The 27,380-nt window shown below is 37.9% G+C and overlaps 1 protein-coding gene across 8 annotated transcripts in view; it reads left to right on the forward strand.

The window, feature by feature from the left end:
* The window catches only part of LOC112161503 (protein kinase C epsilon type), a 118,975-nt gene that overhangs the window by 67,689 nt on the left and 23,906 nt on the right, over positions 1 to 27,380 (forward strand). For 5 of the 8 annotated variants that reach the window (XR_002921896.2, XR_004949131.1, XR_002921897.2 and 2 more), the window contains exons 3-11: positions 6,154 to 6,319; positions 6,916 to 6,950; positions 7,517 to 7,605; positions 7,764 to 7,896; positions 8,873 to 9,015; positions 9,094 to 9,187; positions 9,254 to 9,513; positions 9,580 to 9,753; positions 22,621 to 22,775. Coding sequence is in view for 5 of the 8 variants with exons in the window: in XM_036215389.1 (XP_036071282.1) it covers positions 6,154 to 6,319; positions 6,916 to 6,950; positions 7,517 to 7,605; positions 7,764 to 7,896; positions 8,873 to 9,015; positions 9,094 to 9,187; positions 9,254 to 9,513; positions 9,580 to 9,753; positions 22,621 to 22,775 (1,249 nt within the window). In the remaining 3 variants the exon portion in view is untranslated. The remainder of the gene's footprint in view (positions 1 to 6,153; positions 6,320 to 6,915; positions 6,951 to 7,516; positions 7,606 to 7,763; positions 7,897 to 8,872; positions 9,016 to 9,093; positions 9,188 to 9,253; positions 9,514 to 9,579; positions 9,754 to 22,620; positions 22,776 to 27,380) is intronic. The other 3 variants (XM_024296668.2, XM_024296667.2, XM_024296666.2) reach the window with 3 other exon arrangements.

Genomic DNA, 27,380 nt, shown 5'->3' on the forward strand with positions numbered 1-27,380 from the left:
AGGTAAGACCATCGGCTGAAGCTCATTGAAACAAATATGACGTGTTTTCAGTTTGTGTTCTTCTTTCACTGGTTTCTGACGTTGTGTTTCTGAGCTTTCAGATGAAGTCATTGGGTTTTGTTTGCCTGAACTCTTATGGTTGTTACTGTTATCTTCTGAGTCGAGAAACAGTTTCTTTTTCAGAAGTTCAAGCATGTTACTTTGTGAATCCTCGCTTTAGAAATGTTGCTCTGATTCCTGTAAAACTGGTAACACTTTTCCTAAACTTGGATTAGATGTGGACTCAGCATTGAATTGTCTAACTCCAGCCTAAAGCAGAACTTTATTGTTCAACCGATTGGTTTACAAAAAAACATCGTAAAGACCCACTCTGATGAAAACCGTGTTCTTGTAGCCTTTTTCTACACGATGAAGGACATTTATAGAGAATTTTGAGCTTAAAATTGTATTACTGGGTATTTCTTTATTCAGATTGTTGTAACTCAGGAACAGACAAAACAAATGACTTAATTAGCGTTAATTTAATTTAGATGAGTTAAATGTATAAATTGATGTCTGAGGAGCACATAGACGATAAACTGTGTAGGCTTTTACATCCCTGTTGACCTGAAGACGTCTTGTTTGATCAACTCTACCTCCAGAATGAACAGATTTTATATGCAAAGCAAAACTTTGGATAAAAGTTTGATCTTTTATCATTTAAAAGCACATATTATGTTGTGCTGCACAATATTGGTAACTAGCTGTCCAGAACTGCACTGAGACGATCCTGTTTGGCACAGAGCATCTTTTATTTTGAAAAGGAGTTATTTCAGCTTCTGTTAATTCTTCTGCAATTAAAAAAAAACACATTTTGAGAGCTGCTAGGTTCTTTTTCTTTTTTTTTGCTTTTGTTCGTGCCCAAAAATAGGGATAATTCATATTTATTATTAAAAAAAAGTAAGTCATAAATGCAAATCTAAATTTCTTGAACACTAAAGTAAAACTTTGCAGCTCCTTCTAGGTTTTAATCAGTAGAAAACGAGACCAAATGTCTCTTTTACTGTTAAAGGTCGCCGACCCCGATCTAGGAAATGACGGGACTTTTTTGATTTTGATTAAAAACTGCACAATCATAACCAAAAGACTATTTGGGACACTTTTAACCTCTTGAGAACATCTTCAGATCACTTTTTGGGTTATATTACCACATTAGTTAATTCTGGTTAAGTGGAGCACTACATGTGTAGAGGGTTAGCTACAGTATTCACTAAGGTTAAAATAGATCAAAAGAGGATCTGAGTGGGTCTTAAGAATATAAGTGGCCATTTGGAGGATTTTCTACTTATCACCTAAGAGCAGCAGTTCAACCAAAATCATATGGAAGACATCTGTAGGACTTTGTAGCATCGATCTTTCACTGCAAAGGGTTTCTACCAGTGAGTGTAAGAACCTCTCACAGGTTCCCCCTGACAGTTTCTATTCTAAACCAGAAAAAGCAACAAGAACTCCTGAAGACGGGAGCTTTCTTGATGCTAATGAATTCACGCTGCTCGAGCTCGTTCAGGCTTCATGTAGCATGCATTTAAACTCAGTCCATTAGGCAAATGTGGAACTCTGACTTGTAGTTTGTATTCTGTCGGTGACAGTTTTTTTTTTTAAACAAATGCCTCACTTTTTAACAAAAGAATCCTGTTATTAGAAAGCAAAAGTCCCTGCTGCCTTTTCTAAGCTTTTATTGGTGACGTTTTTATGGTTCAGTTGTGCTTTTTATAAGTCATTTGCCACCAAAGGTCACCATTCTTTGGAATTGTTTTTGTAAGACTGAAGCCTCAAAGCTTTGAATGTTATTTTCAGATAAATTAAAGGTAAAAGCTTCAGTTTCTTTTGATTTTGTCAAGATATCTCAAGTTTTGCTTCCCAAAAATGTCAAATGTTAATAACTTTTCTTTTTTTCTTTTTTTTGTTGTTGTCTTTATGTGGAACTTGTGATAGTTTTAATACTGAAAACATCTTTTGGACCCATTCAAACATGTTATTTAACATGTATGTACATTGCAGGGGCTCTAAATTAATAATATAAGCCTCAAAAGTCACCAGTGGAAAGGAAGACCAGCCTAAACAAAACAAGAACTGAAAGTGTTTGGGACTTGAACCCTGCAGGGTTAATGACACCAGATCTTCTTACACTACAAAATATTTGATTTGGATCTAGTTTACTTTCTATGATTTAAATTAGCTAAAATCTGATTTAAATTTTTGTACTTAATTTTTATTTAGAGATGCATTTAAACTAAAAAACTAAACTTTAATGTCAAAGTTTCTCAAAACAGTTCTCAGATCTGTTATTTGGTGGTTCTGTCTGCAGCTCTGTCTTCCTCTGTCTAAGCAGAAAAAAACACAAATGTTTTCAAACCATGAGACAACTCGGCTGTTTGGTGGGAATCTTCCCCACAAAGTTTCTGCATCCGCGTGTGCCACAGATAGTATCGTTAAGAGGAATAAAGGAGGAGGATGGAGAGTGGAATCTGTTCATTACTAGAGTGGACTGATCTCTAATGGACCAGTTACATGACACAAAGTGAGAGAGAGCTCCAACAGCCTCATTAGGTCAAATATCAGCTTTCATTTTTATTCTTTCATAAACAAAAAGGTTGAAATGATGACTTTTTGCATCCATTTTTCACCATTCTTTCCCACCGGTGGCTTTCATTATGAAAAAACGGACCAGCTAAGAAAGAAATTAATGGAATGACTAGATATTTGTGGTTGTGATCCACTGAAATGAGTCATTACTTAAATGCGTTTGCATCACAACGATCAAATGGATGAAGAGCTAAATCTCAGAACTGCAATCAGCCAAGTAGCTTCAACACAACCACAGATTCACTCTCAACCCCTAACCCGACCCTACGAATGATTTTAAATGTGTGATGGTTAGACTATTACATTCAGGGTTTTTATTATTACTGTAAATGTGTTGTTTTTTAGTTATAGCACAAAAAAGAGAAAGGAAATGTACACATTTACAATTTGCACACTTTACACGGATAATAATTGGTCATACGTGAATCTGCGTGGAAACTGTGAGAAAAGTCGTGGTCTTTTAGGTGAAAATTTCAAAGATGTATAACTACAGTGGCGGACACGGCTCACGTAAGCGAAATAGCCAAAGCACAACGACAAAAGCGGAAGCTCGACGACAAAAGAAGAAGCACGCCGACAAAAGCCGAAGTTTAATGACAAAAGAAGAAGCACAACGACAAAAGCCGAAGCTCGACGACAAATGAAGCACGATGACAAAAGAAGAAGCACGGCGACAAAAGCCGAAGCACGATGACAAAAAAAGAAGCACGACGACAAAAGCCGAAGCTCGACGACAAAAGAAGCTCGACGACAAAAGAAGCTCGACGACAAAAGAAGCACGACGACAAAAGAAGCACAGTGACAAAAGTCGAAGCACGACGACAAAAGTTGAAGCTTGACGACAAAAGCGGGACGACAAAAGCCGAAGCACAACGACAAAAATCGAAGCATGACAGCAAAAGTTGAAGCTCGATGACAAAAGAAGCACGACGACAAAAGCCGAAGCACGACGACAAAAGAAGCATGACGACGACAAAAGCCACAGCAAGCCACAGCACAACGGAAATGTCATCTTGTTGTGGCTTTTGTCGTTATGTTTCCGCTTTTGATGTTGTAAATGAAATTCTTAACTGTCCAACAAATTTTTAAGAGCTCAAAACCAAATCAGTAAAGAACTGTCGGACAAAATTCTTGACAATATTTATGTGCACATCGACGAACACAAAAAAACATTTGTGAATGACCTAAATCACATATGTACGACAAAAAACCCTGAAATTACATACGTGGACAGTGTGCTAATTGCACTTAGCGGTGGTGTGACAAGACTTTTAAGAATAAAAATCACTAGATGGTAGTAAGATCTGTCCATGCGGCAAAGATCTTATCTCTTATAATAAGATAATAAAATCTAAAAACAAGGAGTTCCAAATAAGCATTTAATAGGCTACTGTTTGATGAATTTACCTTAAAATAAAATGTTATTCTATTTTGATTTGGTTAAAAAAAACATTTTCAAATGGATTCATCATTTAGTTTATACAAACAAAAATCAACAAATGTTTAAATACCTGATATCTGCAAACACATGGAAAAAAAAATCTGTGTATTTGTACTTCGATCTTGGAAAAGGAAACCCCAAGATTTTAGCCCATTTAAAATGATTTCAGGTAAATTTCATACAAACTGTCCAATATAAAAGCTGCGTATTCATTTGAATCAAGAAAAAAAAAAAGCAAATGCATTTTACTCCTCCAGCAAGCGTTAAAATCCACATTGTTTTGCTCTGAGAGGTCACCTGAATATCTGCACGTCTTTCTAACCACCACTTTGAAGCAGAACATACTGATGTCCCAGATCTTAGGTGGTTTTTCAGCAGCACCTTCTGCAAATATTATATGATCCTGAAAGCCAAGCTGTCTCTGACTAACGCCTGCTGGCTGAAAATGAAACAAAAAAAGACGTCACAAACTTCTGAACACTTTGCTGCAGCATCACAGCTGCTCTCCGTCCCAACAAGCTCCACAGTGCTGCTGAAAGGAGGAGCAGCAATGTGGGGGTTTTAAGTTTACTTTTAATAGGTATTAAAGTTCTGCTGTGGATCTGCAATTAAACAAAAATGGTTCTTGCCAACGATTAATCATGGAGGAAAGTGCAGAAGTTCATTTATTGTACTTTTTTGGACGTGTTGGCATGAAAATCGGTCATTCCAAGTCTTCATCTGCCCATGTTTGATGGTCATTCCATTAGAATATTTCTAGAAGTTTCAGTTTTATCACATACATGTTCTTGGTCAAAAATAAATGAAGTCAGGTAGACCGTTGACCCAGCCATGTCGACCGTCTGAGTCGGCAGCTCCCTGCTTAGCCAAAACCTGCCCAAAGAAAACAAATAAACAAAGTCCACAAATCAAGACTACCAACCCAAACTAAAATAACAAAGCCCAGCAGTGTAAGACTACTGAGGAGGAAAAGAACAAAGTATACCAAAATGCTACACCGCCTGCTGCTGGTGAGGCCTCCTCTGCATTAAGTACCTGACAGGTGCTTATTAAGATCATTGGCCCCGCCTACCAGATGAGTAGAATGTCAGGGCGTGCTGAAGCAGCAGCAGGACGTAACATTACCTCTGAAGTGACAGAGTAAACATGGACTGAAACTTTATTTTTTGATTGAGACCAGGACGTCGTGAAAGGACTATTGTTTACATCACAACAGCCACTGCCTCACTGTTGCTAGGCTACAGCTGTCAGTTGCTAGGTGATGGGATGGAAGAGCTGGAGGGAGAGGTGGCAAAGCATGACAGCGGGGATGGAATGTGTCCGTCTGGAGGCCCCAGCAGTTGGGAGTGTGAGTGGAGGGCGCATCTCTGACCCCATAAAGGTGTTTTTAAAGAAAAAAAAAGATCATCTCTCCCTCTTCTCTAGTCTAACCTGCTCTGCTTTTCATAAATGACTAAATTCGCTCAGGGTCAGTGTGGACTGAATTAACTAAATGGACCTGAGCTTGTTTTGCGAGTCATTTCATTCAATGGACAGATGAGTCCATTAAGCAGAGAGTCATAAATTTATCCCGTTACATTACCTCAGTTGAGAATGTCGCACACAGGCAGTTTAAAGTGGCTTTGAAAGAACAATTTTTCATTCGAGCAGAGATGTTATGTTTGGTTAAAGCTGTCAACAGACAAAAACTCACAGATATCTTTCAAAATGTGAAAAAAAGGTTTATTTATAAGGTTTGTTTATAAGGTTTGTTTATAAGGTTTATTATCTGAAGTGTGAAATGACTTATTTTCATATTTACACTATAGGTGTAGCATTTACGTGTGGCTAGACAGTCATTTAGAACTATTTATTGTCTCCAGCAATTCCTTTTGTTATAAATCAGAACAAAAACATGGAATTTATTTAAAAAAAAAAAAAAAAAAAAAAAAAAAAAAAAACACCCTTAAGACTAGAGGTGATTCGTGTGGTTTTGTCTCCCTCTACTGGCTGTTTTGTGCTAGTGCAGCTTTTTCCTACATGTGGTTTGGATGTCTTGTTCCAGCACAGCAAAATGATTTTTCTACTCTCTTGCCTTCTTCCTGCAGCTGCGGTCGCGTCTGAAAATGAAGAGAGAGTTTTCCGGCAGCGGATGCGTCCCAGGAAGCGGCAGGGCGCCGTCCGCCGTAGGGTTCACCAGGTCAACGGGCACAAGTTCATGGCCACCTACCTGAGACAGCCCACCTACTGCTCCCACTGCAGGGACTTTATCTGGTCAGAAACACACTCTGGTTTGGATAATTACAGAGATCCTGAAACTCAAGCGTCGGTTCTGTCAGAAATGACGTTTTACCCAACAGCAGCGAATGAACCGATGACTCTAAATAGAAGTGAGTTTGCACCCATATCCCATGATTCCCTGCTGCAGTTTCCTTTCTTAAACCGACCTGCTCCTGTGGCGGCGTGAGGTCAGAGGATGCTGTGAAGAGACGAGCAAAAGACAAAGCTAGCTGTGTTCGCTTCTATGGGTTTGATTCCTGCACTGGGGGGCGGAGTCACGTGGTCTTCAGCTTATCTCCAAAAGAACATTAAATCTGTGCTCAGGCGTCCTGAGCTGATTCAGCAAATGCACAACAACACACCTATTGTTTGAGCGGATTAATACATTTTTCAGCTTCCAAAAAAGTTCCTTTTGTTATTTGAGTTTAATTAATAAGATGAGAAAACTGTAGAAGCTGTTCTAAATATGAGACAAAAGAGTTAATTAAATTGAATCTCACAGAATTCTACATTTTTCTTCATGCAGCCGGCTTCAGATTGAACCCATTTTACTGACGTTTGCTTCTTTTGTGTCTGTTTCTCCATTTTAGGGGCGTTTTGGGGAAGCAGGGCTACCAGTGTCAAGGTAATGCTGTTTTTATGTAAACAAGCTGTGAATAAACATTCAAAAAAATACGTTTCTCTTTGTGTCTAACAATCCTTTTTAGAAATAAAATCTAATAAATAAAAACATTTTTATGCCACATCTGTAGTAGAATAAGCTAATGATCATAAACTAATAATAATCAGCTCATTTTGCTGTTGCTGTGGACTCTTATTTTGAAGTTCTGAGCTTCCAATCAGACGCATAATTAAGAACAGACTTTACTCCAAGAATCGAAAAGCACCCCAATCATACATGATACAGTTCAGCGATCGAGTCTGTTTAAAGATGGGAAAAAACGGCAGGAGAGAAGATGTAATTAGACTCCTAACCAGTAGGTGGCAGACACGACCTAAAAGTTGTGGGTCAACCACCGTAAAACAAAAGAAGAAGAAGTAAACTCCCTAAATGGATATTTGCATATTTAGCAAATTTGTTATTGAAAAGTTTCAAAATTTATAACATTTACAGGCATTTCTTTTTCTGTAGCTGGTTTTGAGACATTTATTTCGTTCTGTAATTCCGATTTATTCTGGATTTGTCGTCAGTGTGCACCTGTGTGGTCCATAAGCGTTGTCATGAGCTCATCATCACCAAGTGTGCGGGCATGAAGAAGCAGGACAACACAGTGGGAGAGGTACGGACTCCAGCTGCAGATCGGACGCTTACGTTTTAAGGAGATCTTCAAAAACTTCCATATTTTCTGTGTAACTTTAGTTTTTAAAACAAAAAGAAGAGCTACGATTTCCCCTGAACACCTCCAAAGTATTCATGAGTTGTCTGTGTTTCTTACAGCCAGTCGGGTCTCAGAGGTTCAGTGTCAACGTCCCTCATAAGTTCAGCATCCACAACTTCAAAGTCCTGACCTTCTGTGACCACTGTGGGTCTCTGCTGTGGGGGCTGCTGCGCCAGGGGCTCCAGTGTAAAGGTGTGTGGAGAACGCGGCGTCTGCTCGTTGGTTGTTGTCTGATTTTGTATCATGTCGCACTTCAGAGTGTAAAATATGCCCCATAGGAAATGAATGAGAAAGTCTCCAAATTTCTAGATTAGCAACAAGCCTTTAAATATATTAATGGGATAGGATTTCATCTTTTATAGTAATAAAAAAAAAATGGAATTTACGTAATATTTTAGCAACATGCTTTTGGGCTAATTTATCTACTGAGATTTTCATAGGCTAATTTAGAGTTTAGCTTCTATTTTAGCAACATGCTAACGTTTTTGGCAAATTTTTTGTTTTTTTTATCTCCAGGGTTTTTTTTTTTAGCTAATTTGAAGTTTAGCTTCTATTTTAGCAACAGGCTAACATTTTTGCTAGTTTTTTCTTAATAAACGTTATTGTAAAAATAGCCATTAATATACATTTAATATCTATACAGCAACTGGGTTTTTTAAGGCTAATTTAGAGTTTAGCTTCTATTTTAGCAACAGGCTATTACTTTTGACTAATTTAGTCTACTAAGGAATTTTAGACTATTTTTGGCGTTTAGTTAGTAATTAAGCAGCGAACTAGCTTTTCTGGCTAATTTGGCCTCTACTGAGGTTTTTTGGGGTAATTTGGAGTTTAGCTTAAATTTTAGAGACATGCTAATGTTTTTGGCTAATGTGTTACCTCCAGGGTTTTTTAAGTGTAATTTGAAGCTTAGATTCTATTTTAGCAGCATGCTAACATTTTTGTTATCTACTCTTTTTTTTTTATAAACTTTATTGTAATCATCAGTTTTAGTACAAAAAACTGTGCAAATAGCCATTAATATACATTTAACATCTGTACAAAAAGCAACTGGAGAATTTTATTGGCTAATTTAAAGTTTAGTTTCTATTTTAGCAACATGCTAACATTTTTGGCTGATTTGTTATCTTTTGTTTGCTGTTGTCTGATTTTGTTTCATGTTGCGCTTCAGTGTGTAAAGTAAACGTACACCGGCGCTGTGAGAGCAACGTGGCGCCGAACTGCGGCGTGGATGCCAGAGGAATCGCTAAGGTCCTGTCAGACCTCGGGGTCACCCCGGACAAGATCTCCAACAGCGCCCAGAGACGGAAAAAGGTCTGAAAATAATCCCAAAAATGTTAAAAAGTGTTTTCAAAAAATGTTTTTCAAAAATGATAAACTGTGACTGATCAGCTTCCACAGATTCAGGATTCCCAGCAGTCTTTATCGGAAGCGCAGACAGAAGATGATCGCTCAAAGTCCGCCCCCGCATCCCCATGTGACCAAGGTATGTCAGCTTCAGACCACGAACCTGACCTCGTACCATCAGCTCATCACCGCTCTGTTTGGGCAGACGTGAAGGAGCTGGAGAACATTCGAAAAGCTCTGTCCTTCGACCAGCGCGGTGATGAGCTGACCACGCTTTCCTCCTCCTCCTCCATCGCCACGGTAACCTGTGACACCCTCGAAGGAGAAGGTGAAGGCAACAGCGTGAGCGGGGACGCCGAGGAAACCCAGGAGAACGGAGACGTCAAAGCTGCTCCAGAGACGAAGCGGATGAACCTGCACGACTTCGTGTTCATCAAAGTTCTGGGGAAGGGCAGCTTTGGGAAGGTCGGTGTGACCTCACGCGGCGCTCCGATGAAACGCCCCGGCCTCTGACCCGCCCTGTGTCTTCAGGTGATGCTGGCGGAGCTGAAAGGCACAGACGAAGTTTACGCCGTCAAAGTCCTGAAGAAAGACGTGATCCTGCAGGACGACGACGTGGACTGCACCATGACGGAGAAGAGGATTCTGGCGCTGGCCAGGAAACACCCCTACCTGACGCAGCTGTTCTGCTGCTTCCAGACTAAAGTAGGAACTCACAGCAGACGCAGACACACTGTCAACCTGCAGGGGGCAGCGTTGGCTCGAGAATACACATGCTCAGAATACTGCCAGATTTAGCAGACCGTCCAAAAGAGAGTTGTTAGTGGTTAATCTTCTTTAAGAAAAGCACTAAAACATGGTTTAAACTGTTATCTTCTCCTAGATTATCCTTAATTTGAGCTTTAACCTTAAGTTTCTGCTTAGTGTGGACAGATGAACTCAGTATATTCTATTTGGACTTGATTACAAATGAGATTCTTTTTTTTGGCTGTGATAAATTAGGAGTTAGTGAAGAGGGGAAAACACAGACATATATTTACTTTATTTTTGACACATTTTCTAAAACCAGTTTTACATTTTTGCCCTGATTAAGTCTAAAACTCTGCCTGTTGAAGGTGTTTTCTTTCAGGTTGAATAAATAAGTGAATTATACTTCAATATTCTAGGTTTATTCTTACACCGCAGACACAAAAAGCTTTTTCTGGACTTGTTCTTAAATGCGGTGTCTCGTCCAATCAACTTTATTAATGTAGTCCAACAATGCAGAGTAGGAGTGTGTATTATCAAGAGTCTGATAATACGATTCGTATCACGATACAATACTTATCGTGATATATATTTACCAAGATTGAACTTTTGTTATTCTAAATCTATTGATGTGAAGTTTATCAGAACTCAAACCAATTCTGATTGGAGGCGATGTTTAACCCCTTTTAAGCCTACACTGTTGCTAAAATAAGTGGAGTTAAAGGGTTTTAGTTGATCATATTGTACAACCCTACTGTCAGTTATTAAGGCTTTCACATGTATTCTAGTCATTCTAATAGTGAATTCTCATGTATCCCATCTTAAAAGCTGCCATGTTGGTATTTAGCTGAAATTATCTCCACAATGTTTTATGCTTAAAAACTGTTTTCACCCATAATCATCTGCAAACAAACATATATTCTCACAAGCTCCTTTTTGGAAGTCTGAAGTTTAAATTCAAGTCCTTAGCTGTCATTTTAAATCCAATCTCGAGTTCTAAAATGCAGAAAGTGTATTTCCTCGAGGTCGTGTCACGCTGCCACGATGTATATTTGAGCGTTCTCCACGTATGACATGTTGGTCCTTCGTGACGCATGTGTGAAATACATAACTCATTAGTGTTTGTCATTCACTGTCCGTTGAAGGTTTCAGCCGATGTCTGTGAAATCAGTGTTGAGCTGTTCAAAATATTTGGTTGGTTAAAAACTACACCGTTTACGTGTATTTTCCCATATAATTATTATGTAAATCTTACACATTTTATGGGTTTCCACATGTCTACATTTGTCTAATGGACTTATCATGAATGTTTCACTAATATATGTGTTATACTGCGTATGTGGTCCACATACCACATTAAATGTACATAATTTACGTACCAATCAAGTGAAGGCCTCCCCCGATCTGGTTCGTACGGGCGGGGAGTCGGGTATGGCTGGTGCGGATGTGACTCTGGTTCCCCTTCTGAAGGATCTCCCTAGATGGGGTCCTCCATCTCAGTGGGCCCCCCCCCAGCGGGCCGCCTCACAGGAATCCGATAGTTTGTAACAGAGCATTGCGGCGAGAGCTGTCAATGGTGCTGACAGAATGTGATTTCTGCCCAATGCTCCAAATGTCAAAGTGAAGAAATTCAATGAAGCATGCATGTACGTTTTCTTTGGATGGTTTAATGTGGTTAATTCATGATACATCTGTGAAAATTTCACTTAAAAGACAGCAACTTTTCTCACTTTTTCCACAAATATTCACGTATAACTATGACTAATTGTTTTCTTCACCAAATCTTTGTGCTTCTCTGATGTATCGTATAGGTGGCCTGTTGAGTTAGAGGTGCAATTTTCTAGATTCTGTTTGACATTTTGCTTTCCAAACGAACTTCATTTACTGCTCGCCGTTCTTTCATCAAACACACTTTCAGACGGTCTGTCCATCCTCATGGAGGTGTAGAGTCACACAATGGACGTTCGTGGGTGGGACGGTCCCGTCATCTCAGAGTGACGAATGTTTTGTCTATAGAATGTTCCTGTTGGGAAATACTTTCTTTTTTACATATATTGTATTAAAGTTGCTACTGTACATTGTGTGCGGATGAGACGGCCCGTGTTGCGTGATGTTCCATGTTCTTTCAAAGCAACTTGACCTTGACGCCGCTGACGAGGCTTTCATCAGCCTCAATTCAGCCTCACCAAACCTGATGAGCTTGTTAGCGAGAGGAAGCTTAAGAAAACTGATGTGTAAAATCTTACAGATTCAATTAATTTGTTTAAAGAGAGAAAATTGTTTAATAGATTGTTTGTTTTTTTAGAGAAATGCTCAATTTACATACCAGGAAACTCATTTTGTAGTTTATTACAATTAAGCAAACAATGAGGTCATAATGTGTGTGTGTGTATGTATATATATATATATATATATATATATATATATACATAAAGCTTTTACTAGAACAGTGTAGTAAAATTAGAATGATGACTAAAACTGATTTGGTATTTCAAATGACAAAAATGTGAATTTTTTTTTATTGAATGACATATTTTACACCTAATTACCTTCTAACAAAATAAAGTTTTGTTGTACTTTGGAATGTCTCAGTAGTGACTCACCAAAGTAAATTGAAAACACATGACCTCGTCTTCTGTTTTTGTCAATTTCTCTTTGAAAAAATGAACTTTTCATCTACAGATAAGAAGTTTCCATATCTGAAGAACAGATCAAAATAGGTCTTTAGTCTCTTATCAGTCTAAGGTTTTTGTTAAAACACCAAACATTATATTTTTAGACTTTGTCTCCTTTAACCTCATCTTTGGCTCAGGTGAAGGTTTTTTTTCATCTTCATTTAAACTCCACTTTTTCTTAACCTTTTTGTTTTATTATTATTATTTTTAAATCTTGATGTTATTTGGGGATAAAAGCAGAACTAATTCAAGTGTCCATGCTAATTAAAATAAGACTTAATGGTGCAAAAACTTTCATCTAGAGAAACAATAAAAGTTGTTCAACATTAACTGGAAAAAATTAACATTTGATGAGAAATAAAGTAAATTGAAAATGGTTTTATTTATTTTTCTTTTCACGATAAAAATTTGGTTAAAGTAATACTCAATAAAGTCTATTTTATTGTGTTTTGTAAGACTTTATTTTGTTGAGTATTTGCCTGAAATTGGCTGTAATAAAACAGAAAAAAACAGTGTGTTCTGCCCACATATTACGGGTAGTCTACTAAAGAAAAATGTGTATCTTTTAAATTATGAGTTTAAAGTTGTAAACTTACAAGAAAAAAGTCACAACTGTTAAATTACAAGAATAAAATTGTATTTGTACAACTTTAAAAGTCATAATCTAGATTTATTTCTTTTTTCTTTTAAACTTAAGTGTCTTAAAGTTGTAAATATTTAATTTTAAATGTTGTAAATTTATTACTTTAAAAAACATACAAGAAAAAAAGTCATAAATTAACGGGTGAAAAAAACCAAATTTGTCCGAAATGATTGGATGTGGATATCTGGGATTTCATGATGGTTTCATCAATGGGAACTGCTGAGAGGTTTTCCTGTTTCTTTAATAAATAGGTATTAACTTTAACCTTGTAATATATATATATATATATGTTCTTAATCTTGTAAATGTATGAAACAAAGTTGTAAGTTTATGAGATTTACAGTCGTGAATGTACAGGTTTTATTTCTGGTAAATACACAACTATATTCTCATAATATGACTGTTTTGGTGGCCCGATGCTCCACCATATTTAATTACGGAGAATCTGGAGAAAAAAAATAACTTGGAATAGAGAGAAATTCATCTGGAAAGTTTCGCTTTGGAAAATCTCAAGGAAGGTAAACAATTACTTTATCCTTCGAGAACCTTTTCTCTTATTATTTTTGTAATATAATTATATTTTGGAACAATTTGAGGACAAGTTTGTTTTTTTAAATTAGGCAAAAGTAGTTTTGTTAAAAAAAAAGAACAGTTGTGACGTCTCATGGTGGACGTTTTAGGGATTTGTTTCCAACTTCTTTTCTTTTTAAAGTCAGTTTTAAGATGGCGTCTCCTGTTCAGCGTACGCATTCCTTCATTAAACACAAACTCCAGCCAGTGTCCAGCAGATGAGACGACATCTGAGACTTTGTTACTCTGTCCATTTTGTGTGTCTTAAACAGGCTGCCTCACACAAGCGCACACTCACACATGGGCCGTCAGAGGTGATTGCCAGTGTTTTCTTGGACGAAACAAAGGGACGGAGGCGCTTATGTAACCACCTTGATCCTTATCAGAGACGCGATGCGTATTCCATATGTTGCTTGAACCCCCCTCCCATCACCTGCCCCCCTACCCCAACCGCCTCCCTCGTTTCCCTCCCTCCCTCCCCGCTCTTCTCAGAACCACCGTTAATGTGTTGGGTTCAATGTTAGTACAATAAACAAACCCACATATACATTCTCCATGTACAGTCGCACAGAAACACAAAGAGCCTCACGGCTGTGTCACACGGCGCCTTACATAACGGGGGGCCCCAACCAGCCTGCCGCCAGACGCGTCCACGTGCACGTATCGGACCCGGGTGATAGTGCAGCACCAGGAACTCTTTAGGATTCTTGCAAAAATTATTCTTATTTTTCATTGCAAACATTGGGATCAAGTTTGACCCCAATGTGTAACTTCATGCACACATTCATTACCTGTGAAAATGCTTTTCTGCATCTGAGAAACAAAGCTGAGCTGTGCACCCTCCCCGATGCCATGAGGTCGACCTCCACGCGGTGCCGTTCTCATCAGAGTTCCGTCAGGAGCTCTGAAACCTTCTGAGCAGAGCCGCCAGGATCCAGGTGGATCAGAAAAACCGTGTGAAGCTTTTCCGTTGAGCTCCCATCCACATTTACATTTATTTTTAGGTTTTTCGTTGTGGAAATATCCCACACACCGAGTATCCAAAAAGCCTTCACAGCCCCTCCAATCAGAAAGGCTGTATTTTATTAGGATTGTTTAGCTTTTAGCTCTAATTTGTGACATAATGAAAAGATTTATTATTATTAGTCCTCACAAAAAGCCATTTTCTGCTTGATGACATCACCCCACTTAAAAAGCTCTTTGTACTTTGTCTGACCTATGTCCTACCTACACCCCCCCCTCATTCTTCTTAATCGACTGCGGGATCGCGGCGGTTCCCCTATCGGCCTAATTACCACAGAGAAATGTAAATAACATTATACAACAGCAACGCCGGGCCTCACTCTGCTGCGCTCTCTGTGGCCGAGCAGGAAAAAATGAAGGGGAAGACGGGAGAGGAAAGGGAAGGGGAGCGACGACGGACGAGGAAAGACTGTTCTGCAGTTTTTCTGTTTGATGACCAAGTAAAACATCATCATCAAGCAGCACATCGGAGAGTGTTTCCAATGAAGTGTAATTTATGAACATCACAGGGAGCAGAGAAGACCAGAACCCAGGCAGGTGCTTTAACGAGGCTTTGTTCTCGTCTCTTTAGGACACAGAGAGTCGCAAAGAAAAACAGAAAGGAAGCTAATGTGCAGGAGATAACATCCAGATGGGTTCTGTGGGACTTTCTGAACATTTGTGGTCCTGTTTTTAACAACAAGGAACATTTTCTCTAAATGCGACCATTTCAACATATTCTGTCTTATTTGACACGTCTATAACAGGCAAACTGTTAAACAGAAGTTACAGCTCAATGTCACGGTAGAAAAACAGTAGGAGCAGTCATAGGTGAAGGGTTTAAGGTGTAGTGATCACCTGAACTCCCACTCTCTAAGATCTCTTTTGAGGCCCAAAAGAAACACAACTTTTCACACAGAACCGTTTTCTTCATGTTAAACCAGCATTAATCCACACAGATTCTTCATTTTGTCCTGTCATGTTTTATTACACCACAGAAATGTTTCTTTCCTCATTTTTATAATCTTTGATATTCCTAACTAGTCAGTGTTATACCTGATCCTGTTTGGATGAACACAGAACTGATCTTCTGGAAATGGTAAATGTTTGTTAGACCAGTGAAAATAAATAATTTCCCATAACACATCTGACTTTCTTTCATGGCACACTGGTTGAAAAACACCGATATAGAGTGATATGACATTTGGTGTTTAAGTTTGTAAAAATTGTGTATTTTTACCTGGTTTGCTTTCTAAGACATTCATGGCAGAAGTTCCTCAGTTGAGTCCCATTTAACTTATAGAATACTATTTTTTGTAATGTAAGAAAATGTTCACACAGGTCTTAGTACTTGAACAACTGACAGTAAATGAATTGTGACTCTGACCCTCTTGTGTTCACTGTCTGTATGTGTTTAACACGAAACGCTTTTGCTAAACGATGTGAGAGATTAACATCTACGGTAATCTTATGTCAGAAAACGTGTAATCGTCACGTGGGTGAAAGGTCATGAGGACATTTGACGGCGAACAAACACACTGAGCTGAGAAAGAACACATGCGCAAAAGAGAACAACAAATATAAGATTAACCACAAACTTTATATCCGTCATGGAGTTGATTACTTTCTTTTGAAACTCTTTATTCAAAACATCTTCTTATCCGTTTTCACTTAAATTACATTTGCTGCTCCGTTTTTTGTAGCTGTGCATGTTTAGTTTACACACTGGAACAGTTATTTGTGTTTGTTTAAAGTGAGGAAATGTTCTTTAGTGATCTGTTCTGCTCATAAGCTATTAAAAGATTTTGAAAGACAGATTTGATTTTAATTCAATGAAAGGAAAGACTGCAGATCACTCAGCCATAGACCACCAGGGTTCATTTGAAACCGTTTCCTGCTCATTTCAACTTTAAAATGCATAAGGTGCAATAAAAAAAACGTGCTAAAGGTACATTTTGAATGTCTTTAACTGCATTCTTACCATTGTCTTCTTATCTCGTCATCTTGCTCTCATTGTAGGTCCTGTCCTCCAGTTTGTCCACGTACACGGAGCACATGCACACAAACACACACGTGGATGAACAGTGTCATCACAGTCATTCTGTTGCTAAGAGACGTATAAAAACTGTTCACACACATCCTTTAGAGCACAGAAACGGACCAGCCACTGGTCTGCTCCTTTCCTCCACTCATTCAAAAAGCAGCTGATTTAAATACAAGATAAAAAACATAGAATGTGGCGTTTGAGGTGTACACATGCATTTAACTTACCATTCTTCCTTAATGAGACCGCCTGATACCTGAGGTTTGGTCATATCTGAGAGATATGGTGAGCAATACTTCAATGTTCTTTAATAAATCGTGTACAAAGTATGATCAGAAGTGTTTTTGATGAGTAGGAATTGGTAGCGGACATTCTTCGGCCGCGAGGGTTTCTCTGTATTCGCGGATTCTGCATATTCGCGAATGTCTCTGGTTCATAACCCCAACGAATAAGGGAGGAATACTGTACACCAAACCCAACTTTTTGTTCAATACACTTTTTTTGGAATGTTTAACACCTATTCATATAATTATTATGCTATATCTTCACATTTAAATAAACAAGTTTTGTAACTGATACATTTATTAGTATTGTTCTATTAATATTACATTATTAGTTTGACAGTCAGGCTTGCTGTTCAGTTATTGTTCTAAACTGTGATTGTAAACTCTTTATAGTAAATTATTTGATCCAAAAGTGGTCAAAATAGTATTGTATCACAGTATGTTTTGTCATTTTTATAGCAACACATCTCTTTGGAGATACAAATACAAACCGTGTTTCATTTTCCAACACATGTTATTTTCCTTAACCTTTAAAAAAAGGTAAAATATTCAAACTAAGAGGCAGAAAAACAGCCTGTAAACTACTAAAGTATTTTTGTCTCATTAAGGTATTTTACTTGGAAGGATGTGAAATCAAGTACAAACAACGTTTTCGTGTTGAGTGGAATGTACTACCTTTGGTTGCCTCTGTGCGGTGATGGCCAACAGCCAAATGGTAATGGCTCATAATGTTCCAAAGTAAATAGGCAGCAATTCTCTGTTATTTATTTTTTGTTTTGTTTTGTTGATTTGCATGGGGGGAAAAAGTTTAAACACAATTTTATGTTTTGGAAGTTTTGAATGATTAAATTGTATTCATTTGGGTTTTTACCAACTGAGTTTTTTTCCCAAATGAATCTAAGCAGTTGATGAACTTTACAGACAACAACAAAAATACATACATAATATATATATTTATATATATTACCCTTTTATTTAAAAAAGGAGTATAAGTGCCTGTTGCTCAATATTATTATGTAGGTTTCTTTGAGCTTTTTTGAGTTTTATTAGAACAAACATTTTTTCTTTTGTTTCTCGCAGATTTTCAAAATTGTTAAACTCCTTTTGTAAATTGAGATCAAGGCCTTCTTGTCATGTCTAGAGTCGATTCAGCGATATATCACGATATTTCATTTCGCAATACTTGTATTGATTTAAATTGCCGACAACATGATATTTAATAAATGATTTTTATTTATTTAACCTTTATTTTACCAGGAAATCCTGTTGAGATTAGATCTCGTGGTTCAGCATCTTACTTTTGTTTTCCACTAATACTCCCAACCACTAGTTGGCAGCAGAGCACACTGAACCTCTTTGAGCAGTTCGACACCGCACCAAAACAAAAGATTTCACAAAACCAGCGCATGTTAAATGTTCAGTCAACCTTGTGGTTTTTGTTGGTATAAGACATATTACTTAGTTTTGTTTGGATAAAACAACTTGTATATGAGATGCAGTTGAAGTGCTCAACATTATGATCATTAAATAAAATGACTTTTATCATTCTATTTCCACGAAAGGTGTATTAACATTTAGGTACAGTTTTTTTTCTAAGTCGTACTCTTTAAAAAAGAGAAAATTTGTTCTAGTACAAACGTGATACATCGCGATACAATTTCAATATGTATCGTATCGCCAGACCCTTAGCAATACACACCCTTGGTATTGAGTATTTTTTCTCCAGGAAATTTGATTTTATTAAAGGTGAAAATTAATTTAAACTCTGGTGCTGATCATACAATCAAACTGTGGTCTTCTTTAAGTCAAAGGTCTTTGTCGATTTACAATCACTTTTGTATGAATGCAGAGGAATTATCAGCAGGACCACTTGATCCTTGAAATATGTTCCTTGTTGGTTAAAGCCTCACAAAACACAGTTTGTAGGCCTGTTTAGAGTCTAGCTAAACACACAAATGTGGGAACAGTTCTGCGCTCTTGTGCATCAGTGTTTCCTCTTTTATCACGAGGAATGTGTTCCGTAAATAACCCGTGATAGATGAAATCTGCATAGTAGGATTACAGATGTTTTGAGGCGGTAAAACCCCTCACAACACAATACACTTTACTTAGACATATAATCATATTTTCAAACTTTTCTTTTGTTAAAACTCTCAAAGTTTAGAAAAATAAGTTCAATATTGTAGAATGAAAACAAGGATCTTCTGTAAGTGTGGCAAGCTGAATGCATTCTGTACAGAAGACTTGGCTTGGAAGAGATTGATTGACAAGGTCAACAGCCAATCAGGATGCACGACACAGTGCGCAGTTAAAAATAAAACTTAAAAGAAAAGAAAAGCATGCAACATTAAGTGAAACGGCGAGTCCACAAAAGGTGAACTGGAATATGACGAGGCTCCGCTCTACCTAAATCTTAAGAGTACTAATACTAATGCAAAAATCAATCCTGTTTTAGTCAACTAAGACTTTGATCATTTCCTGAGGTGTATTATTCTGTCCTTAAACCCTGACTGGGACAATTTAAGACATTATAAATTGTCCATACCTTCAGATTAAGCCTTGTGTTTTTGCAGCTGTAGTGCCTTAAAAGAATTCCGTCAAAATCAAACCTTTGCAACTGTCTTTAGAAACGTGTCGGTTCTTGCTTAGAAAGGTAAAGTCGTCTATGCGGAGAATTTGTGGCTTTTGCATTTAATGTGGGCTGATTGCATCACTGAAGAGTTGGAGCTCTTTGCCAACGATACATGGATGTTTTTTCTTTAATTTTGTCCATGTTTGCAAGTATTTGCAACAGTAAACAGCATGAGTTAATGGCTTGAGCTTGTGTAAGTTGCATGCACAGACTTGGCATACATACATTGCAGCCGGGCAGCACAGAGACGTTGGAGACATGCACACATAAGTGTCAGATAATCATCAGATCCAGCAGATCATTGGCTGGATGCCTATAGAACCAGGACGCCGTCTGTGTGTGTGTTGTGTGTTTGTGTGTGTGTGCTGGCAGTAGGAAGCCTGTATCTGTACATTTGTAATTACAGTCAGGAAATGTTTATTCATGTTTGATTGGGTGGGGCCAGCCAGGACTTTGGGTACATTTAAACAAACTATTTCAGCATCCTGTTTAAAGTCGCTTACAAGACGAAAAAAAATCACTCGGAGGTGGACCATTGGTCAGTTATGTAACATTTCATCCTGAGGCCCCATTTCAACTGATACCAAAGGAAAGACAAGAGTCTGAGGTCATCTTAGAAAATACTGAGAGGAATGCAGTGAAATCAGCCACCCGTACCTGATGAGTCAGAACCTGCAGAGGTTTCTCAAAGCGTCCCGTTTATTTATTTTTGCTATGTTCCACAAATCTACTGATGGTTTTTCCAAAACAAAGATGCATTTCACTGCTACTTTAGCACAGTATTTTGGCTACATTATCTTTCTGGGCTTTGCTTGCCTTATTTGTTTATTTATTTTTTCTGCTGAACTTTTTTATTGTCAATTCAAATGTGTTTAAACATATATGTTCTATGTATACATACATGTGCGTGTTTTCTTCCCCTCACCGCCGCTGCAGCGCTGCATGCTCTCAACACTCACGTAGCGACTCTGACAGACCCCTCCTCAGGTCTTATATATGCTGCTGTTTATATCGCAACCCCCCTCCACACAAAAACACAGTCTAATTTCCTATATGAAGAAAGTGAGCTGGAGTTCAGGAAGCAGGCTGTTTTCTTCCAGAGATTCTTTAGAGAATGGAGCTGGGGGGCGTTGTGTACTGCAGTGGCTGTTTTCTGTTTGTGGAAGGAAGCGCTCCAGCGGCAGTGGTCACAAATGCACAGTAGAGCGGCTCGTGCTCAAAACAGGTTTTAAAGGTAGGATTCTGGGGTCTAAGAGGAAACTTGATTGAAGTGGTTTTGGTTAGTGCTGTGCAACATGGAAACAATTGTTTATCACAATATAGATTATTTTATATCAGGATTACGATATACCAGAGTAAAGTATATTCTAAGTTATTCTCTGAAAAAATATCACAAAAATGTCATTTCTTACTTTTCTCTGACTTTGATCTTTCAGGTAACATGTAACTGAATCGGAACATTTCAGTAGGAAAACACATTTTTGCACAAAAGTTCAGCAATAAAAATAAACTGGTGAAACAGTAGAAACAATGGAAGAGAAAAGGCACAATAGACACTTTTCTATAATATATATCGTTGTATCACCCAGCACTAGTTTCAGAAACGAAAAGTGGCGGATAGAAAAATTATATATTGATTTTAGGGCTGGGAATTTATTAAAAAAATTAACAAACTAATCACAAATCTGGAAAAAATTAGTTGCAATTAATCAACATTATTATTTTATTTTTTAGTAACAGTATTTGCCGGCCACTTATTATCTGCAAAAGATCATAATATGAAATCACATGCAAAATTATACATTTAGAACATTTATTTTTAACCCTTTGGAACCTAAAACTCAGTTTAGGTCTAAAACTTTTCTACTTTTGAATTTTCCGTATTTTGAATTTGAAAGACTACCTGTTTGCTTATTTGGCATCATTTTAATCAGAACAACCTCTCCTATGTGACACTTCCTTTATTTTGTCATTTTTCCATGTAATATTTACACATTAGACATAAAATTATGCAAAAACCGAAAATTCTATCTGGAACAATGTGATTCATTTTGCTGTTTTTATAACATAGAATGAACGTTCTAATTGTAATTTTATTCAAACAACAAGAACAAAATTTGTCAGCAAACTAATCAACATGTTTTTGAATTAAAATAAAAAAAATCCAGACTAAAGTCACACCAGGAAGCCCAAAAATCAGAATTTCTCACTGATGTCCATTTGACTTTTTTCCTGGAATTCTGTATTTTTTTCCAGATTTTTCTTTTTTTTTCTCAAACGTTCTTTATTGTGCTTGTGAAAAATAATCAAACTATTTTTTGGAGGAAGTTTGTTCCAGCTGGATTTCAGGTCGGCTCGGCTAGAATTTACCCAGGTGGGGGCGTGTCTGTCTTCTCTGAACTGCTTGCCCTCCGTGACCTCGGTGGGCGGGACTTTCGCGGTGAACTGCAGAGTTTCCACAATTTTCAGACAATGATGATGCTCGTTATTGTGGAAAATTAATGTCAGTCTTCATCCCAAAATAAAATAATAGTGTTTCCTTGTGGTTGGACAGCTCCGTTTAACTCCCCCATAGCAGGTGCGTTGCTGCTGCATTACAGCCGTCAGATTGACGTTCGTTCGCTGCTTTATTTATTAAAATAAAAGATCGGTTGTGTCCAAAAACTACAAATAAAAGCCATATTATCTCTTTAATTTAATAAAATCTCAATCACAAAATATAAAAAAGGGTAAAGTTTATTTTAGACAGTTTTATTACGCTGATCTCACAGCTGCACAGCAGGACGCCTGAAGACGTTAATACACATCAATGCATTAATTATGTTCTATTAATCGAGCATCAACTTTCACAGCCATAATTATTATCTTTTGTCAAAAATTCTTTGTTATATTTGGAAACTCAAGGGAATAATCGATTCATTCTGCAAATGTTGTTTATATGCCGCCATTGCAGTAGACTCGTTTTCTCTCTGCAGGACCGTTTATTCTTTGTGATGGAGTACGTAAATGGCGGCGACCTGATGTTCCAGATCCAGCGGTCGCGGAAGTTTGACGAAGCTCGATCTCGTTTCTACGCCGCCGAGGTCACCTCTGCGCTGATGTTCTTGCACCGCCATGGAGTTGTTTACAGGTAAATAACCCAGTCAGAGGATTCCTGCCTTCTTTTTTGATTCATAAAACTTGATTCAGAGTTTTTCTTCATGGCCCAAATATTTTCCAGCTGTAAGAAAAAATATGTGACCCCTTTGGAATTACTTGGCTTAATTGATAAACTGGACACACCTTAAGATCACTGAAGGCCGAGTCTGGCGGAGGCTGGATCGTATGGGGTTCCATTTGTGCCAAAAATGTCTTTTTACGTCCACTGTCTACACAATATCGACTTGAGGGCCGAAAATGGCCCGCGGGCCGGCAGTTTGAGACCCCTGATCATGTGTCCATCTTTTACAGAAATTGAGGAACTCTCAAAGAATTCACATGCTTTCTCTTGCAAATCTATACATATAAAAATAGCAAAAGAGATACTGTAAACAGAGAAAAAATTGCTTTTTTGCACTTAAAAGGTTCCAGCACTTACCAATAATAAAATGAATACATTTCTTGTCAGATATAATATTTTTTAAAGGTTTTCATTGGCGTAACGGCAGCATTTGATCAGATTGACAACAGCACATGACGTATTCATCTGTTATTCATGTATTTTTTTAATTAAAGAGATCTGTAGATTACATTTAAAGAACTTTCTTCTTGAAAAACAAGCCTGACGGTACAGCAAATAGTATTTGCACAAACCACAAATGGTCTGGAATGATTTCTGTTGGAAGTAGAGGCTGCAGTCGTTTGGCCTTAATGCAGGATTTGGCTTTGTTTTTGTTACACAAATAATCACAGGGTGTATTATGTCATCTGGTGTTCATCTGAGGTCGGAACATGGTAAGAGGACTGTAGCTATGCTGTGTTTTACTACTTTTTGATCACTTATGCATTCAACTTTCTTAATTCTACTTTGTTTCTTTATTCTGTTCCCTCGATGTCCCGCTTTTGAAGCAAATTTGTGAAAGGTTTATCTGGTAAAGTTCTTATCAAGCTTCTATACTCATCTGATTTTGAGTCCTGAAAAATGATTTGTATGCTGTCTATCTGCATTAATCTGTTCTCTTTGAATTATTTTTTATTTATTTTCGTAACATTAAAATACTTTTTTTTTTCAAGGCAATTACATTTTTTAGGGGGATTTTTTTTCATTTCTACTCACCAGTAGTTGGTATCAGTGATCTTTACTTAACATGAAAAAGCAAATATTTAGGTTTTAGGAATTCCATGGTTTGTTCAGACATCAACATTTCTAATCTATCAGCTGTTGAAACACATTTCCATGTTTTAAGAATAAATTGGTGATTGTAGTTATATCTCTACTCCATGAGGGTTTGGATTCAAAACTGTACCTGAACGTGACACCTGCACCTGTGCTGCACCTTAACCAAAATTGTTGTTAATAGTCCTAAAATTGTTAGCGAGAAAGATTACATACGAGGTTATGTAGCCCAATATTACAATACAGTTGTCCAAAAACCTCAAATCAGTCATAAAACACAAACAATAGCTGATGACTTAACTAAACACACTAAACTAGTTATCCCTGAACTTAGACCCCCCTTTTCAGTAAGGAAAAACTCTTAAAACAGATTCCGGGACCAAAACAGAAGAAGCCTTAGAGATGTCCACATGAGGTAGAGATCCTCTCCCATAATGGAGAGGCGATGTACCGAGACTGTTAAAGAAGAATTAGCTTATCTAACTCTACAACTGCATGTTTAATTAGTGGAGCAGGTGGGCTTCATCCAGATGCTACTGGGGGCGCGAGTCGAGCCAAAGGCGAGGTCCACAAAAAGGACAACACGTGAATCACACTGCACCAAAAACAGGCGTGGAGAACTAAATGAAAAAAATAAACATTAAAGAATGAAGAATGAAGCAAACCCATTAACACATTTTATCACATTTACTGACAATGTTTTTCTCATCCAGCTTTACCAAAATATGACTTGTATGAGTTTTTATAAAATCATAGCTGATGATCACGTATCTTCCGTTGCCCTGGTATATACCTGTTAAGATGCAGCCGCTCCTCTCTACGACCCTCCATGGACCTGGACAGCTCAGAAACCTGCAGCACCCGTACGAGACTATACATGTTACCAAGGCTTAACAAGCCTGCAATGGGACTAGTTTAAGGTAAACCTGAAGTACAATGGAAAGGATGGCTTTCCAAGGTCTTCAAACTGCTAATCTTTTACATGTTCGTGCTAAAAGCACTTCAATTGACTTTGATTATCTTTAAAAATATGCAGAAACCTGGTTTTTTTTTACCTTTATTGATAGTTGGATTTGTTCACAGCAAATGTAGGAATCTGAAACTCAAACATCTTGCTATTTTTAGTCCTGTGAAAGGAAATCATAAAAAACAGTGAAGTTATCTTCCAGGAAATCCTATTTTGTATGGCTTTGTGGCGGTTATCTACTGTAAGAGCTGAGGTGGTTTGGTAAGGGGGAAATGGAAAGAGCCTAGTCAACGAGTAAGTCCATAAAACTTCATTTTGTTGCAGTGATGTCACAACATTTACGCTTCAGACACTTCTTATACAACAGAGGCTAAAGAATCCAAACCGCTTCAAAGTCATGAGACTTCATTGTAATCTAACTTTGGTGTAATTGTTTAAATGTAAGTAGCATGCTTTTAGAAAAGTGGAGTTGTCTGTACCTGTATTCTCATCACACATATACGCAAAAAAACACAATTTTGCAGTCACACTGTTTCCATTAAATCCTACTTATGCAAATAAATACAAACTGACTCACACATTAAGTCATTCAGAAACACAGATGTAGAAAAATTCTTTGATTTACAGCAGACACATTCCGATTTGTGCCGTGGCTTTAGCGCTCATCGTCATCTATCAAAGGAGACGTCGGCGTCTTAGTCAGGCCACGGATGAAGCAATGAAGCAATTTTGAGAAATGGTGGTTGGTTATTTCACAGTGGAGCTGAGGATCCAACTATTCCTCATGACTTATGATGAGATGTGATGCTGTGGGACCTTTTGTAGTATCTGTTTGTTGGTCACATGACTCACTTAATTCAGAAAAACGTGTTTCCATTGCAGTTTTGCTAAATTTGAAGGGGCAGTTTAAGTCCAAGAGGTGTCCGGGAAATGTATTTTTTAAATTCGACGCCCCCAAACGGAGGGATATAAAGTCCTCCATGGCAAAGCTAAACCGCGTCGTACTATGAAGCACTTTTCTTTGCGTGGATGTTCTCCTAACCACAGAATTTTACATTTAAATGTAAGTAATGACTTTTTGTTTTAGCATGACCTTTTAAAACCGCTGCTGTTATGTATATTCAAGCGCTGGGAGCTCCGCACTAAAGCTAGCAGACTGCCGATTACTGATGACGTCATTGAACGAAAGTGACGTGCAAAATATGAGACACTAATTCTTCATAACTCTCTTTGGAGGGCCAAATGAAGGGGAAGGGAGCAGGAAAGAATTCAGGTTGGGCCTTTGTGTTAGCCTGGGGGCGGAGCAGACTCTTCCTGAAAGGGGCGGTCTCACTCTGTGACATCAGCACAGGAGGAACCGCTCGTTTTTTGGGTATGGGAGGGGCCTTTGTTGTGAGCACCGGATTACTCAGAAATGCATAAACTGATCAAAATCCTACTTTGGGGTTCTTTAAAGTGACAATTGAGCAGTATAATACACTTAAAAAGTTATTTTTTTCATGGTTTTGGCCCCTCAAAATCCAATTTGCGCATTTTCACAGTCAAATGAAAATGCAGCTATTGTGTCCTAAAAGTTGACTTTGTTCCAAGTCAAAGATCATTTATTGCCAGTTGTTACTAATAAGACATAAAAAAACAATCTATATTCCTGAATGTTTCATTTTAGAACTCTCTGTCTTTAAACGTTGTGTTTGTTAGATTAACTCCACTGTGGTATTTGGGAATCCAAACAACAGTTATCAGGCTGCAACTCACCACAGCCGAATGAATGTGAATGACTTTGAAAACATCCTCCATGTGATGTCTGTTTTCCAACCGGTCTAAACTTAGAACCGTTGAGGTCTTTTTTGGGTTGAATCCTTCACACAGAAACTCATTTCTGCACAAAACCATGTTTGTTGTTGGGCCTTCATGGTAGATTTTAGCTTTTAGCCACAATGAAACAGATTTCTAAATATTTTTGCTGGTTATAAAAGTCGAACTTTCGACCCGGGAAGAGTGCGACCGCTGCTGGAGATGACCTCACTGTCCCCCCCGCTCCAGGTATCATTTGTCTGTATCGGCCCCCTCAGCCATAATATTATTGTCGGCTAATAGCGAACACAAAGCCGGTCGCACAAAAAGAACACGCAATGTGAAGCATAACACTATTGTGATGGATGGTGGTGCAGGGCAACGTAGAGCTGTTTGCTCCAGAGATGTACTTGATGAAAGAAAGGAAGGAAGATTTGTCCTTTTTTCCCTGTACTTGACATGAATGTGAAGTTTAATGAGGTGCTTCTACTTTCTTATCGTGCACAATGTTTATGTACACAACAGAACAGGTTTGGTTTCAAAGGGAGACGTGGGTTTCCCAAGATTTATCAGTATTTGTTATGTTTCCTTTGGTTACATCGGCAGGTTGCTAAAAATAAAATTCTGTTTTTAAAAATAGAAACTCCCTTTAAAGAAAT

Source organism: Oryzias melastigma, linkage group LG15 (genome assembly GCF_002922805.2).
Source record: "Oryzias melastigma strain HK-1 linkage group LG15, ASM292280v2, whole genome shotgun sequence".
In the NCBI taxonomy this organism is placed as follows: domain Eukaryota; kingdom Metazoa; phylum Chordata; class Actinopteri; order Beloniformes; family Adrianichthyidae; genus Oryzias; species Oryzias melastigma.